At 42.9% G+C, this 17,449-nt stretch overlaps 1 protein-coding gene across 9 annotated transcripts in view; it reads left to right on the top strand.

Annotated features, from left to right (window-relative positions):
- METTL11B (methyltransferase like 11B) overlaps nt 1-17,449 on the top strand; it is a 97,922-nt gene that overhangs the window by 10,616 nt on the left and 69,857 nt on the right. For 4 of the 9 annotated variants that reach the window (XR_006930814.1, XR_006930813.1, XR_005861935.2 and 1 more), the window contains exons 1-4: nt 3,275-3,476; nt 7,237-7,463; nt 10,189-10,364; nt 16,123-16,372. Coding sequence is in view for 6 of the 9 variants with exons in the window: in XM_015290440.4 (XP_015145926.1) it covers nt 7,250-7,463; nt 10,189-10,364; nt 16,123-16,372 (640 nt within the window). In the remaining 3 variants the exon portion in view is untranslated. Of the gene's footprint in view, nt 1-3,274; nt 3,477-7,236; nt 7,464-10,188; nt 10,365-16,122; nt 16,373-17,449 lie in introns of those variants that run through there. The other 5 variants (XM_015290442.4, XM_046898197.1, XM_015290441.4 and 2 more) reach the window with 3 other exon arrangements.

The following is a 17,449-nucleotide window of genomic DNA, read 5'->3' as shown; positions in this document are numbered from 1 at the left end:
TTTTGCTGTGAGCTTTGAGATATCTGTGTCATTTATTTGAAATAGTTGAGCTGGTTTAAATGTTGTTTTGAAGTGGAGTAAAAGGGGAAAGTCAAAGGTATAGACATAAGCAAAGAGAATGTATATTTTTTTTCCTAAGGAAATGAGGCTAGGAGTATGTTAGAAGATCTGTGGCACTATGTTAAAAAGGGAGTTGTCCTGAAATATGCCCAGTTTCCCTTGTGTGTGTATTGGCTAGATTCTTGGAGGGTGTAAATCCAGAGATCTTCAGTGGAGACAAAGTTGCTGGAGCATGCTTTGGAGACACTGAGGAATTCGAATGTGTGGACCCAAAGGGAGAGTTAAGCCCCATTTGTGCACAGAAGGCAGGAGAAGCAATGCCCTTCTCTGCTTTTGTACCTCACCTCCTCTTAGCAGATGTAAATGGACCTCATGACTGTCAAAGCTATGGAGAGCCCTAAGCCTGTGATCTCAGTGTGCTCAACTGTGCTGTCCTAGCACTTGTCTCCCCTAGGACACACCAGGGCTTAGGTTTCATGCTTGGAGACTCTGCAGTCTCTAAGCAGAGAGGTCACTTTGCTACATAATGGGTATTGCCAAAATCACAGCCATGCCAAATGTGAAGCTTGATATCAAATATGGAGCAGGTGGGCTGGGAGTTCATAGGCCTGTCTTTCATCAGTGACAACATGTGAGCTCTTTCCAAAGCATTGTTGTCTTGACACATCCATTACTGGTGCATTAACTGAGTGTGGCTGAAAATAGACAAGCTAAAAGAAAGATCTGTGAGAGAACCAAGAGATACACCAGGATTTTGTCAGGGGCCACATTTCAAAATTGGTTGGAGAGGAACTTATGCTTCAATTATAGAGTTCATGAAGAAAATTGGAGTTTCCAAGGATGGGTATAGAACACAGTTCAAGGGAGGTCTGGGCTCCAGTGCACTGGTGGCACTAGGGTGGATCTAATCTCTGCCATGATCCCACTCTCCCTACTCCATCCTCAGCTGCTTGTTTCTGCCTTTTTCTTGCATTTTTTTTCTGGCAACTGTAAGCTCTGCACTGAGCTTGTTCACAGTGCTGACCAGACAGAAAATGTGAGCTGATGTAGCAAGCTGAAATGGCACAGCAGAGACCCCAATAGGGGAAATACAAGAGCAAGGAGGAATCAGACCATAGAAACGCATCTTCCAGTACTTTGATTATGGTTGGCTTTCAGAGAACCAGATCAGCACTCATCTGACAAGATACAGGGAGGAGATCTGCATTATTGCAGGGGTTGCTGTGTATTGTGACTCTTCTGCCACTGCCATCACAGGTAACTCAGCCTCATGTTGTAGCATATGACAAATTCCCTTGTGTCAGCTGAAGGCTGGAATGGGGAAGTGATGTCAGCTCAAAGAAAAGTACATTCTTCTGGATTAGTTTTCATTATATCTATTCACTGCTCTGTTCACCAACGTGTTTGCATGATCAAATAGACTGGATCAACTGGCAGAGCTGTGTGCCAATGCGTTTAGGTGAGAATGGGTATTAGGGAATGTTAACTGAAGAAACAAAACAGGCAGTAATACCCAGTGATTAATTGCTGCTTTGCTAAATGCTGCTTAGCATCATCTCATAAAGGTGGAGTCCCTTTAAAAAATACACTGGTGCAGCCAAATACTAGAGATTTTTCTTGGCAGAAGCTCCTTGCTCAGAAGCTTGATCAGACATTTGTTGGTAATTGCAGTACTGCTCAGGACATATGGTAGGAGGCTTTTTGTGTTGAAAACATCCAACTTTCTCACCATGCCTTGCTGTGTTTTAGTGTGCTTACGCTGCAGGCAACTGGAAGAAAAGGCTTGAAAGAGGAAGCCCTCACAAGCACAATGCCTGGAGGTCAGTGCCATCCCCTTGGCAGGTACCCTTGCAGTTCTGCAGGCTTGAAGCTGCACCACAACAAGTGCCTGAGCCACTGAGTGACAAAGAAACTTTAGAAGCAGTACATCTGTCCATGTTGAGGGACTGATCCTCCTCCGAGATGTAATGCACTTTGAGCATACAGCTCCCTTCTGCAGTGTCCCATTCTCCATCCTAAAAAGTATTTCAGCTTTTGACTGTACTCCTTTTCATCTTACAATTTTGCTGTTGTAAGAGCCTGAACCTCCCCCTCTTCTCCAGCAAATGCATTTGTCTAAGTTTATTAATGGACAGTTTATCTCCTTTTGTTCTTCTCTGTATTTTGATAGCTAAAGCAAAAACCTCTTACCCTTTCCTGGCTGTATCATTCCTATGCTCCCAGTCAGCAGTTTTTTGCAGCTATCCTCTGTGCATGAGAGTTGCTCTATACTATTTAATCAGACTACATGAACTTGGGCAGCCTGTAGTGCTGGAGAGTAGTCTGCCCTGGTGTATACAATGGCAAAGTATGATGTTGAACCTTTTGTGGTAACTGTTGAGTCATGGCCTGAACCACTGATTGAGCACCTGGGGAGAGGATGGGCCAGCCCTGGGAGCACAGGTGAGGGCAATTCAGCTGTGTGACTGCAAGGGGTGGAGCCTGGCTGCACCTCTCTTAGGCCTCATTGAAGGGCTGACTGCCACTGGGGAAGGATCTCTGGTTGGAGATTCCTCCATTGTGGAGTTTTCCCCTGTAAGCCTTGATCTTCAGACATGGGTGAGCACTTTTCCTTTCCCTTTGTAACACCTTTCCATTTGCACCAGTCCCTTTGTTACTACACCTCTGTATCACCATTCCACTGCATTGATCTTTCTGATTGTTACAAGCCTACTGTTTTCTTGCTGCATGCAATCATCACAGCTTATTAGGGCACCAAATTTGAACAGAGATGTATGTCCCACTCTGATCTTTTAGCCTTCCTCTTGGTTTTCCCTGGACTGAGGAATACTGAGGGAGAGACAGAGAAACAAAATTGCCTTGTGAGATTAAAGAGAGAGATGGGAGACCCTGGATAATATCCGAGTTTCTTTGAAGTGAAGGCTGCGTAGATTAGGAAAAGTGTAATTGAACTAAAGGCACTGTTTTTTGAAGTAGATATACTTTTACCCTGGCTAAGCAATTTCCTGGTCGAGGTTTTTATCACTTTCCAGCACCTGCTTTCTTCAGAGGGCGACACTCCAGGGATTGCTCTGAGGAATTGCCAAGAGCCAGTGTTTCTCACTCCCCTCTTGCCTGCCTCCGCCCCCTGCACTGCTGCATGCACACCCCAATATAGAATGACAGCACACTGCCACAGTTTAAATGACTGCCTCTTTGGAAGGACAGGTCCTTCAGAGAGCACCAGCCACAACAGCTGCCTATCCTTGCAAAAAACATCATCATGGCATACAAAGCAGCACATCTGGCTTTTAAGTCGCGCTGGCACAAGACAGACGAAGAACTGTGTCGCCACAGCATGTCATTTGACTTACATAAGGCGATCCAGAATGACTTCTTTCAGTGTTACCTTTATCTGCTGGAAACGCTTCCCCTGGGTGAGTAACTGGTGGGCAGGAGCGTTTGTGTGTGTGTTACCATGCTCTGGAAGGACATGTCATATTAGATAGCTGGGTGCAGCACTTGTGACAGCAAATAGTGTTTTTGAGAAGCCCTGCTTGAGAGATTAGTCTAGCTAAACCATTTGTTACTCTCTCAGCTCCCTCTAATGCAGTATCCTGTTTTAGTTTTTACCTGAATACTCCATAGATTGGTGGGCTTTGGGGGGGGGGGGGGGGCATGGGAAAGACCTCAGGAGCTTAAGGAAGTTTGATTTTAGGGTGATACTTCTTTCACCTTTAAAACATGAATTGACCTACTTGGAACTTGGAAGGACAAATTGAAAAGTAGCAGAGCTATCAGGCCTTACTTTCTGTTGTCTGATACTCGTCCTCAGCTTTTATTATTCATTGCTGTGGACAAATAATTGAAAAGTAATGATTTTTTTTAATCAAACTCTCTAATCAAGATCTCTGCAGCAGGCTGTCCAGACCAGTGTTTGTTATCTGGGAGGAAAGTGCTTCCAAAATATTTCTTTATAGCCAAATATGTGTGAAAGATACAGGATGCCAAAGTATTTTATGTGCAGAAAAGGAATGTTAATTTCTCTTGAAAATTTCATGCTGAGTAGGAACCAGTTTTTTTTCCCAGGATGAAAGTATCCTGGGAAAGGATACCTAGGAAGTACATTTTACTTGAATCTTTGTTACTTTTTAAGCAGAATTATTCAGCCCCTACTCAGTGTTAGAACTGTAGGAATCTAAGATAGAAGGGCTGTGTCTGTCTGACCTGCTCAACTGTGCTTCTTGAGGGCTCCTTCCTGACTGAAAGATCCACGTGGGTAGGTGGGTTATCTTACCTGATGCTGTGAGATTGTACAGATCCCAGTGAGTACCCTGCTCAAGATGCTAGAATTCATGAGTCCGTAGAGAGAAAAAGTATTTCCATGTTTTCTTAGTATTTTGATGTGGCTTTTCCACATACGGTGATATCTGCAGCTATCTAAAATGAAACATGCAAGGTAAATACTCCTGTCCCTGGTGGTAGGTAGTTAGGAACGATGGAAAGAAAGGAAAAATGGAAAGGAAGGGAAGTTAATTATAGGTCAATGTAATCTCAAGAAGTCTATGACAATGTTATTCTTTCATTTATTTTGAAAATAAACACAAGATATTAGAAACTGAGCAGGATTTCCTACAGTGTAACTTAGTGCAAGTACTGGTAGAAAGTTTTATGGCTAGAAGGTACTGTTATGAATTTCTAGCTTAAAATTTCACATAAAAGTTTCTGGATCGTGCCTGTAATTCATGATTGAGTCACAGTATATATTTATGAAGACAAAAATAACTTGGCTTAAAGGCTGCAAATGACTGAGAACTCATCAGTATGTAATTAAGCTGTTTCCAGGTCTAATTGCTTCACTCTTAAAACCATATTTTGTTTCTGCTCTGAATTTTATTTGAATTTCCATTCTCAGCCAACAAACTCTCTGAAATGTTTACCTGTCAGACTAAAGTGTCCCTCTGCCAGATTTTTAATGCTCTGAGTCATTATTACAACTTCTCTCAGGTTTTCCATTTCGTTGCCAGTGTATCCAAATCAGACCCCGAGGAAAAGGTACTGTGAGTCCGGCCTATATGTAAACATGCAGTTTATCCATTATGCCATGGTAACTGTCACAGAGTAAAAGGGTGCATAAGGACAGGCACTGAGAGGTCGCTGGTGTGCTGTGAAGACACATCTGAGAATCCTCACAGCACATATGTCATGGTGTGGATGGGTGGACAACCAGATGGGTGGCAACAGTTGGGTCATTGTGCTTAGAAAGTCAGGGTTAATGTGTTGTACTTGGTTTTGAGATCAGTGGTGTTCACAGGCAGCTGTCCTGTTTAACATCTTTATCAATGACCTTGAAGAGCCAAGCTCTTCGCTGTGGTCAGATGACAAGAGACAGTGGACATAAATTCAAATTGGAGAAGTTCAGAGTGACTGTAAGGAAAAACTTTGTGGATTGTCAGGGCATTGGAAAAGCCCAGGGAGGCTGTACAGTTCTGCATTGCTCTCTCAGAACTGACTTGAATAAAGTCCAGAGGAACCTCACTTCTGCCCCTGCTGAGAGCAGAAGTTTGAACCAGCATCCTCCTTAGGTGCCTTCCAATCTGGCCTACCCTGTGCTCTCTGTGATGGGGAGCTGAGCAAATGTGACAAGTCCAAACATATCTGCAGAATGGCATTTTCAAGTTCAGTTTAGAGTGGAACTGAGCAGAAATTAACTGTATTTAAAGATGAGATCCAGGGACCTCTTACACAGAGTTAACAGTGTTAAACCACTAAAACAACGCTAAGGCTGTGACCTAGCAGAGCACTTCACAGGGTGCTTAACCCTAAGTGTGATTAACACTGAAATCGGGCCTCATTGAAACTTTTGCTGCAGTCCGGGATCAGCAAGGTACAAAATTTACTGCAAGCTGTGCTAACTCCACAATCACCTCACCCTCCTTTCCTGGGTTCAGTGGTGGTGGAGCACTGAGGCAAGTTTAACTATGAGCTGAGCATATCTGGTATCGTGGCCTGTTAAGAGAATCATGTAATTTTTACAGGGTGAGGTGACATTTATAAATAAAAGGCATTTTATTTAGGCCCAGATTCAACAGTGTACTCAAATGTGTATGAATGCCTCTAAGCCCTGTGGACCTTAACAGAGCTACTCAGATGCTGCAAATCATGCATGTAGTTCCAGGGGCTGAGGGACTTGGTGCCAGGAGGGTGAGATCTGCAGTGGAAGGCTCAGACAATTAGTCCAAAGAGCCAACTATTTCAATATGTGAGGCACATGTCTGTAAGTAAAGCCTGCTTTGGGGGTGTGCTGATGTTCAGCCTCTATAAAACAGTTCTCAGGCCATAGCAGAGAGGTGAATCTTGCTCTGCACCCAGATAACCATTTTTCAACTGATGCGCAAAGCAGATGTTGCCTTTAAAAGGGATGCTTAGCCAAAATGGAATTAGTTCAATATCTTGCAGAAAGCAGTTGGAGCCACAAAACAATGTTCACAAATAAAAACTTCAAAAAAAATTATTTGCAACATTTATTTCTGCCAGGGAGATTTAGCTGAGCAAGCTGTGCAACCAAGAGCTGTAAAATAGCCTGCTGCAGGTTGGGACTGTGCCTGATCCAATGTATTAAGGGATCCCATTGCCCCAGAGATTTAGATCAGATGTGGCAAAACAAAATTTTAAGCTGATCCATAAAAGATAACATTTTGGACACTGGGGAGAAGAAGGGCCTAGGTGGATGTTGTGTCTAGTCTAGGGAATGGCATTCAGCTCTGCTTGGCATTCAGACCGTGTTTGCTGTGACTGAAAATTGCTAATGCCTCCTGACTGGGGGTGACCTTTAGGGGAGTCGGTGTCTGCGCTCAGCCTGCTTTGCCAGTGGGCTCACTTTAGCCTTTGCTGCTTGGGGGTCTTGCCAGCAGGTTCAGCTGAGAGACAGTGCACCACTATAGAAGATTTCTGCTTGCTTTGCTTGAAACACATTTCTAACCTGGAATATCACCTATCATAACGGATACTACCTATCTTAAAGGATAGGTCACCTATCTTAACACTGAAAATCTTGTCTGTGAAAGCTGCCACCCAGTCTGTGTGAGACTTACAGCTCCATCATCCTGTCCTGTCTATGCCCTACTTTGCAAAGTACATTGAAATCAGGCTGTGTATCAGTAACAGACCTCACAAGTATTTCATTTCCTGATGCAGGAGATAGTCCCACATGGATCATGGATTGGGAAGATGCCTCTGGCTAGACAGGTCCTGTGATGAGGGGCAGGCACACTGGAGCAGAGCTGCAACACTAACTGCCACCAAGGATGTGTGTCTCACACTTCTCTTTTGCGGTAGATTCCTGCAAGCTGGCAAACCTCCTGCTCCCCCTGGTCCTGCTGCTGGAGCCTGCATGCCAGGCGCAGCTGTGAGGCAGATCAGAGGTGAGCTTGATTGGTTGCGTCTGAAAAATAGGGTTGTGGGTTGGAAAAGTTGGCAGTGTTGCGAATTGAGGAGAGAGGAGAAATACTTGAGGAAGCAAGAGGTGGAAATCTATAGATCACATACTGTGTGCATGAGACTCTGTCACTGTGACAGGCTTTGGGTACAGGACTTGTGTCCTTGCATGCCCTCAGGTGAGGCCATTGCACCAAAAGATCTTTGCATGGTTATGGGTACAGAAAATGCTTGAGCATTTTGAGCTGATTCAGAGCTGGTTTCAAATGCCAGCATGTCAGGCAGGGCTGTGGGGCCCCAGCTGGCCAGGGAGGAGCCGAAGTCAGCTGGTGTGTGCATGCAAATCCCTGCAGGCATCCTGTGAGTCTGATCCAGGTTCTGAGTGAGAAATCTGAGAGCACACACCACAGATCTGATATCCTGAACAGCAGCATATCGTCTCCATGTGTTGCCTTGGGTTCGGCTCACATATTGAGTGGAAGGACCCTGAATATTTGTCGTTTGTGCTGCCAGCTGCCTGCAACACCCTGTCCTAGTGTGCAGACAGCCTGTAAGTGCCTTTCTTTTCAATCAAGTGGAACAGGATAAATCTCTGTCCCCTGGTAGCTCCATTAAGCAAACCCTGGAAATGATTGCTGGGCTCTCATAAAAAAAGAGCTTGTAAAGCAAGCATCCAGAGGTTCAGTTCTCTTCACCAGACAGACTGGCATCTGAAATGGAGAAAAAAGAGACCTGGAGAAAATAAGCTGGTGCCACTCCCAGGGGGGGATGGAGATCATTTACTGGAAGAATCTCCACTGCCAATGGAGTCTTTATTTCCCAGGCTCTGGGAGCCTCCCTGGCCCAGTCGCACAGTGGATTGGCTGCTGCCCCTTTCATATTAATTTCTTCAGCTAAATGGTTTCTTCTGAGTATGTGAATATAATCAGTGGAGTGTGTAAAACTCCCAGGTTTTGACCCTTGCTGGGCTCAGTGCTTCTTGTGGTATAAATTTCTCAGGCATAACATAAATGTGTAATGGATTAAAGCTTTAATAGTATCCGTTCGGCAGTTGACTTAAGCAGGTGATGACAAGAGGGGCTGGTAATGCTGCTTTTGTTGGATGAAGGATATGCCGGGCACGCTGCTGATGTGTAACCCAATAGCACTATTCTGTTCTGAGTGGTCCTTGGTGGTAATTATTCCCCATCCTACTTCCTTTGTCCCCCCTCATTTGCTGCCGAAATGTCATTCTCCTGCTGGGGATGGGCAGGCATACACTTATCATTCCCTGCTGAGCTTGCTTGCCTTCCATAAATACATTCCAGGCTTATGTTCAGGTCTCTGGCCTAACTCTCATCCTGTGCACAGAGGGCATAATTCCTTTTCTGCAGGCAGTGTGAGCAAGGCGTGGCTTTGACAGATCCTTGCCACCAGTGCTCCTGAGGAAGTTTGGAAGCTGAAGGATGCAGTCCACAGAAGGTAGATGCTGAACAGCAACTGGGTGCAGCTCCCTGTCTGCACAGCCTGCAGAGACATCTCCCTTTCCTCTATTAACCAGAAACCCTTTTGCTGCTTGCTCATTTTCAGTTCCTTGAGCATGCTGAACATCTGCAGTGGAGGTGGTCTCACAATGCAAAGTGGTGCTTGCAGACTCATTCCCAGTGTGACTCCATCCCTCCTTACTGCTTAGCTTTCACACGCAGACTTGTAGCTGTGTTTTTGTTGGAAGGCCTGGCTGGGAATAACTGTACATGTGGGGAAGCACCTGTATGCTTGTATGTGCTTGAGACAGCAGGATAGCTTGTTTCTAAACAAACAGCTTCTTGTCTCTCTGAATCTGAACTTTGAGATACAACACGTAACTACTTCTGATATGCAAATGTATTTCAAGTATGGAAAAACTTAGCTGCAGAGCATAGATCTCAGTTCTTTAAAGAATGGGGAAAAAATCATCTTTAACCATACAAAACAGGTTCTGATTGAATTGAATGGCCTGACTTATGATTGCTACATATTACCAGCAAAATAGCAGAGCAATGAAAGGGAAGACCCAACCCCCTGGCACACAGGAGCTTTCCAATATAACACCCACTGATTATCTTGACCTGTGACAGAAGAAAATTTAGGACTCTGTTTCTAAATTGTCTCCCCACTGTATAGTCACTTAGGCCTGAGGTTGCCATCTGCTCCTTGGTTCGGCTCAGTGCCCCGGACTTTACAGTGTCACTAAAAATAAACCAAAGCAAGTGCCTCATTCATTCAGACTCCTCTTGGTGCACTCTCTGTGCAGCTGTTGATGACTAGAAAGCATATATGGCAATCTGCAGGCTGTAAGGAGCTGTTAGGTTTGTGACAGCGGAAGTGGTGACTGCGAACAGCAATAAACACTGCCCACAGCTTTTCTGGGGGTAAACTAATCCCACTGCTCTCTTTGGTATTACTGTTCATCTTCAGACCTGGAATGATTTTTCACTGATGTGAAAGCATACTGTGTAATGACAAATGAGTTCTGAGTGTGGGAGGCACAGAATATACTCAAGGGATACTGTGTACCTTCAGAGCCTTGCAGGATTAAATCCAACACCTTTCCTTACACCTCAGCTTTTATAACAGAGGTTTGTTAATTTGGAGGCTCAGCTCAGATTCACTGATTTTCATCACCATGCCTCCAGAACAATAAACTAACCCAGAAACGTGTCATTAACAATAAAATGATTTATCTGCTTGCAGTGAAACTTTACGCTTTAACAAGCCAAGTTATCAATGGGGAGATGCAGTTCTACGCCAGGGCCAAACACTTCTACCAGGAGGTACCAGCCACAGAAGAGGGCATGATGGGAGACTACATTGAGCTCTCCAATATAGACATTGAATCCTCCAGGGAGTTTCTCAGGAAGTTTGTTGGGGTGAGTCATTTAATCCCATCTTCTGCAAGCGATAGTGGTGATGTGTCATAAATGACATGCAGTGTGCCCAGTCACATATGTCGTATTTCATATGTATGAAGCTCATGTCGTAATTGACTGTGATGGGGCCCAGGAACATAGAATTTACATGCATTCTGCCAGATCATGCATCATCATGAATACACGTTTTGCTTGGCTGTATGTTGTTTACCTGTTTTGCATCTTTTTCTTACACTCTAAAGCTGCAAAGAGGATTGTGCAAGGATGGCACAATCTTAGCTTGGGTGGGAGATTAATTCTCAGTGTAGGGCTGAAGCTTTTCATGATAAAATCCTTGCTGGTTTCAGGGGGAGATATTTCTGTGCAAATTCCTGCATTCTATTTGGGGAAGTGGCTGAGACAGGATGCCAAGGTTCTGTTTTGCCTATTTATAGATATCTTTTTTCTGAGAATGCTGCAAGAAAATCCAGTCCTCCTTCCCATCTCAGTGTTAGCAGTATGTAGAATAAGCTACCTGTTAGTAAAAAATGATTTCCTGATCACTGCAGTGTTATTGTTGACCTTTGAAGGCAGATCTTTAAGGGCCTGTAAGGATCTTCTAATGTTTGCTTAGAGTGGGATTTTAACAGCAATTAAAATAGCAGTTTCACTTTGGCATTTGGGTTTCTCAAAAACCCATTGATGTCTAAATGTGTTGTTAGGAATCTAATTTTTTCTTAAAGTTTGGCCCAATGGTTTTCCAACTGCCTCTTTCCCTTCCTGGGGATAAGAAGCCTGCTAAATTAGCTCAACAACTATATTAGATGCTAAAGAACCCAGAAAGTTACAGGGAACTGAATTTCATAAATTTTCCTACTCACAAAATTACAAGTTCTACATAATGCTACCATAGAGCTTTCATTTTCTACTCAAATGTACAAATTTCGCTTAACTAGATGACATTTTTTTTTAGCCTTAATGACCTATTGTGGAAAAAAAGCTCAATAAGGTAATGAGATGTTGTGTTTAAAAAGAAGGGCACAGTTGAAATGGATTTGGATGAAAAATAAGTGTGGTTTAACAACAGATAGAAATCCTGTCTAGCAAGAAGAGCAACTGATGGCAAAGTTCACTGTATATGATAGACTCTTGGGACTGTATGCCAGCAAAACACAGTTACTCAAGTGAACAGCTACTTTATTTCTATTAACAGTCTTTTGTATTAATGGCTTCACAGCATTTTAAGGCCTCACTGCATCTGTAAGATTTTTGTAAAGCAGCTTCACATCATCTCAAGGCCTCACTGTATTTGGTTTTTTACAAAATAAGAAAACAAAGGAAATTCAGAAGATGAACAATATTGAAGTGGTGCTTTCAGTAAAAACAAAACATAACTTGTGAACCTAGAGCCAGCTTCAGGCATATCCCTTGAATTTTACATGTCTTGTTTTAAGGATATTTGGAATTCACATGGTGGACAAGCCTGTCCTCAGGGAAAGATTTCACACTTCCTAGATATCATACAGATTCAGTTTCCTGAACAGCGAGTTTATATCACGCTGTTAAGCTTTCTCATCTCCAAGACCCAAAAAGGAAAGAAGTACAGACTGTTGCAGAGTTTCACATGCCAAAGAGAAATCATACCCAATGCATCAGGTGCGATGACAGGTACAAAAGACTCCAGAGCAGAGCTTCTACTCCTATTATTAGCCAGAGATAGAGAGGATATTCTGAATGGCTGAGATCAAACAAGGGAAAAAATAAGAGAAAGGAATCTGCATGTTTTGCTAATTCTGATGTAGTTTATTACAGCCTGTCCTCTCTCAAGATACAGTCAATTAGTTGTGTTACTTATAGTTTATTTTCCTTCCTTACTACTGCAATTTGAATCCTACTTGATCAGATAAAGATACTTACAGGCTTTCTGTAGTAATGACCTTATTGTACAGCTAATCTGGGCCATGTCTTCCCAAGTTTACATCTCTGAATATTTTTTTACCAATAAGGCAATCAAAGTAAAAGAAAACAATTTGTTGACCCAAACATAAGCTATGCTTATGAAAAATTTTAACAAAATCAGAAAAGAAAATGAGTCTCAGATCAACTGAACATTTAATTTAGGTTTTTGATTGTTTCACCCTCATTTTTTCCTGTTTTCTTAAGATATGTCAGTTCCAAAATGAAAAATGCTGTTTAGAAATGAGAAGTTGACAAGTTATTTTTTCCTTGAATGCAGTCAAAAAGAAATATCTTAACGTTTTCAACATTCTTTCCCATATTTCTTGGCCAAAACTGATTTGAGGTATCGATATCACAGAATTATCTTCCAAAACCTTTTTTTTCTGGCAAAAACTAGTGCTCCTTAAACAGTTGCCCAGTTCCACTCAAATTACCATTCAGTTAGTTTGGCTGGTGTGGAAATGCCACACAGTGACATTTCCCTTCCATGACTGATGTTGCATACCTTCGTGTATGGCATTTCTTAACATGGTTTTTAGCACCGCTGTAAACTGAGCTACAGATTTCCTTACCATGGGAGCATTTATCTTGCCTGGGTGCATGGAAGGAATTACAAAAAGGCAGTAGAAAACTAAGGACTTTGCTTATATTTTAGCCTGTCTCCTGCCCAGGCGAGTCAAACTGAGTTAAAAGTGCCACTGTGCTCAAGTTAAGAGGTTTTATGTGTGTGTGGGCAGAACTCAAACCAAGAGCAACATTTGAGTTAGAACGTGAGCCAACAGCGCTATATAGACAAGCTATAGGTTGTCTTCAATGCAGTCATACCTGAAGGGTTATCAGCAGAGCTATACCGTTGCACATTTATGGCAATGTATTCATGCCAATTCAAGCTTTGATGTCCATATAGACACTGTGTTTTCAAGTGCCTAATCCAGAGCTAATCTTTAAAAAAAAAGAAACAAAGAACCATTAATTCAGGAACATTCATGATCTACAGGTGTGTGAAATAGTACAGATGGGGATTGTATTGTCCTTACATCTCCCTTTCTACCCCCAAAAACCTGTCTTCCTTTCTGCCCTGTCTTGCCCTTGGTTTGGCTGTCTAATGGGGGACCTGCTGAATGAAAGTGATTTTTCTTGTTTGATCAGGGAGATGGAAGAGATTTTGTTCAAACCCTGATATTTACATAAACAATTTAGAAAGAAAACTACTGTTTTTTTAACTATTTATTGAACTGTGATTTCTTTGTTTTCCCTTCGTACCTATACTGCCTTCCTGCCCTTCCAAGACCTGAAGTAGCAGCATCAAAAACACATGCCAGTGATCTTTTATACCTAGTGAACTTTTGTGAGTGCCCTATTCAGTTCTATAGCAGAACATTTGGGTGTGTACATGTCCTCAATGACAGTGATTCAGAGTAACAGGAAGCATGTAAGCAGAGAAGCAGTCAATCTTAAATTTTGAAGCCTGCTCTGGCTTAAAATTTTCACTTACACTATTTCTTTAAATAAGAAGTCCAGTTTTCAACTCAATTAGGCTTTTGGGAAAATGATTGCCTTCCAAAGAAAATGTTAATACCCTGTCAAAGCTCTGAGCACTCCCAAACTGAAAATATATTAGCTGAACATGGAATTATGTCAACATTTTCAGTGCAAACAGAGCTGTGGTGCTTTGCAGGGCTTCTCATCTGGCTGCCTGGTACTCTTGCTCCCTGTCAGTGAAGTGTGGGATTGAGCCTCAACTCCCATGGTTGTTTCCTTTCCTTCTTGATGGCAAACAGAGATGTGTCATCACAGGTCCTTGCTGTGACACATCTCATGGGAGATGAATTCCCAATTTTTGGTAAGGTACTATGATTATAGGTTCTTTGAAACACAGGTATCAAAGTCAGAGAAGCTGCATGGCTTTTAGGCTAATTTTTCTAGCTTTTTGGTAAACAATTCCTGCTTTTTCACTAGCTTTCTTGAAGTGTTTTACTTAATCACATCAGCTTCGATCTGTATTTATCTGCCATCAAATAGTACGAAAATTAACCCTGTAAAGGTCTGAGACACAGTTCCTTCTCTTTTCATGAACTGTGTTACAGCTTAGTCTGGTCCTCAGTAAAAGCCACATGCTCCTAAGTGCAGCCTGTGAATGAAGAATAGCTCACATTTTCTGGCTAACTACAAACAGGTCGTCTCCAGAGTCCAATAGGGTTGAAGGCTTGTGGACTCTTGCATGTATCAGGAGATTAATCTTCCTAGGTACACAAATTGGGACCAGCAGCTCCAGAGGCTGGTGAGGGCCTTTCAGGTCCTTGTGCTCTTTCTACAGTTACTCCGTGTAACTGTAGATGTTCAGCTGAGCTATTCATAGTCATGTCATTGACAGTACTGTCCTTTGACCTTAATGATCTACTGAATTACCCACTGAAGCAAGGCCAAAAAAGCAGTGAGTTATGTGATTTATGCTTAGTCATTACATGGTGGGGGGGGGGGGTCTCCCAGAAAGCAGAAAGAGCTAGACTCTTCCTGGACTTATTTCATTTAAAAGCAGTGAAATTGCAGCAGGGACTTTGGCCTGTAAGTTTTGCTTCAACTCTCACTTCCAGGGACAGGGAAAAGCTGTTTACATTTGCTTTTAATATATTTGTTTAACAGATAACTTTGGCCAGGGGAGCTCCAATTCCACAGCCAGTGCCTGTACAGACTTATAATTTCTGTTTTACACAACAGCAGCACGCTCTTAAGAGCCTTTTTATAGCTAGAATGGAAGCTTTAGGAGTGAAATACAGCTTTCATTATGAAGATCCTTTTACAGTAACTCATTATTTTCTCACAGACATATCCTTTGTGCCACAATTTTTCTTGTCTGATCTCTATCCAGAGATGATATTTAGGAATAAAAAGAGAGCAGTTAAGCAAAATCTACTCAGTCATCTTTCTTGTCTATTTAAAGAAAAAATTCTGAATATGCTCCAGTCCAAACATTTGTCATAAGTTAGCTGAATCTCCAAGATCTTTGTTCAGATAACTTGTTTTGAAAACTGCACTCAGATCACAAGGACGTTCTGTCTCTGCAGAGATGTCCATGGACAGCTTAGATATTCTGTGCTCCACAAGTTTTATTTCTTGGGTGTAGTGCTTTGGTATATGCTTATTCTTTTGTTAGGTCTTTACTGGGTTCAGAATTTAATAATACTGACCTAGTCGTGAAGTTGGCTGTGAGATATGAATACATGATGAATGGAGTTGCAAGGACTTTATGAAGACCAGTGGCTCTTCTGAGAGAGCTAGGAATTTGTGAAATATTTTCTCTTATATCAGGCAAAAAGAGCAGTAAATGCAGGGCTGCAATAAAGAAATCCCATCAACTTTAGCCTTTGTGTTTTGCAGCTCCAAATTAGTGGTGGCTGCTGGAGATCTGGGGTTCTGGGTGTGGAGGAGGAGAACTTGGTGCAGACAATGTCAGCTTATGGGGTGGGATAGTGTGTGCCAGCTGGAGCACAAGGGGAGGTTTGTCTTCACTCCCCTTACTGGCTTGGACACTCAGTGTGAGGTTCTGCAGGTCACTGGATTCCACTCCCAGCTGGGGAAAGTAATTATGGAGCAAAAAAGGAATCTAGATGTTATCTGGGAATGCAGCATAGCTGTTTAATAGCTATCCAGAGGTGTACTGACAGTGTCCAAAGTCCTCACCAGCCTTCTAACTGCCCTGAACTAGTAAAGAGACAAGATACTAGCCTTTATAGACAAAAGGCTGTTGCTGGTAACACAGTAGCTGTGATCTTTCAGGTAGTGTTTTTCAGATTTCAAATTATTTTCTTGTGTTTCACAGGGGGTGGGGAAAGCTGGCACCAACCGCGCCCTGGACTGTGGCTCTGGGATAGGTCGGATCAGCAAGCATGTCCTGTTACCAATTTTCAAGAGTGTGGAACTGGTGGATATGATGGAAAATTTCCTGGCTGAGGTCCCGAACTACCTGCAGGGCGAGGAGGACAGAGTAGAAATGTATTATTGCAAAAGCCTCCAGGAATTCACTCCAGCCCCACAAAGATATGATGTCATCTGGATTCAGTGGGTTTCAGGTTAGTTCAGCACTACTCATCCAGCCCAGCACCTCAGAACTATACAGCCTGTGCTGAAATTACTGTTAAAAGAATGGTGCAGCTGTAAAAATTGATTCTTAAATCTTTGATGCCAGGCCAAGACTGACAAGTGCTGGAAGCACAAGGTGCTGCCTTCATTCAGTTCCAGTGCCTGCTCCCATAGCAGCCAGGACAAGCAAGTAGAAAACGAGAAAAAAGAAACTCCTGCTGTATTATAGCTTTACTGTGGAGTCAGGCAGTCCTCACAGTCCATATCTTCTCAAACTTATCACATTTCCCTGTCAGGCCAGGGGGGAAAAAAAATCTTGCAGTGAACTTCTGAGAGTTCTCCCCAGCTATGTGCACAGTGGGTACAGATCAAGGTGCTTTTTTTTCAGGCCATGTACTAGAGGAAGGTACATGAACCAGGAGCAGCTTGCATGCTATAGTGCAATGTGGGAGTAGGTCATATATATGGGCCTTATATATTGAACAGGAATCCTCCCTCCCTTATAGCTACCAATATTGCAGACAGATAGGGTTGGTTGACCTCATCTGTGTGCAGTGATCTATCAACACCTCTGCATCTGGCATGTGGTGGGAGAAAGACGAATACTGTGGCAGTGCCAATATGCGAGGATCAAGCTTGGCTACCAGAAAAAAAAACGTGAGAGAATTCTATGACCCTCATTCTTGGCCTCTCAAATATTGGCCAGTTTTGGACACCCCTTTGCCCATGTTTTTCATGAGCTATCAGGTACTCCAGACAGCCATGCAGTCTCACAAGGAAGAGGAGCCCTTTTGAGACATCTGTGCCCCTTTGCAGATAGTGCAGCCCCAGAATCTGGATGCAGAATGAGTGGTAGGGTTTTTTTTTTGCTTACAAGATTGACAGTACCTGCATTTAAAGATAGTTCCTTTGGTTCTTTGCCAAAAGTCGCTTTCCACCCAGGGTTCACCACTTCTGCATTGCAGCTTTGGCATCCTGTTGGACATTTCCAGCAAAGATCTGGTGGGAATCACTGGTATGTCATAAACCTCTCACACATAGAACCTATTAGGCTAAGTGCCCCTTCA

The sequence above is a fragment of the Gallus gallus genome, chromosome 8 (assembly GCF_016699485.2).
Source record: "Gallus gallus isolate bGalGal1 chromosome 8, bGalGal1.mat.broiler.GRCg7b, whole genome shotgun sequence".
Classification (NCBI taxonomy): Eukaryota; Metazoa; Chordata; class Aves; order Galliformes; family Phasianidae; genus Gallus; species Gallus gallus.
This window is presented reverse-complemented; position numbering and strand designations above follow the sequence as displayed.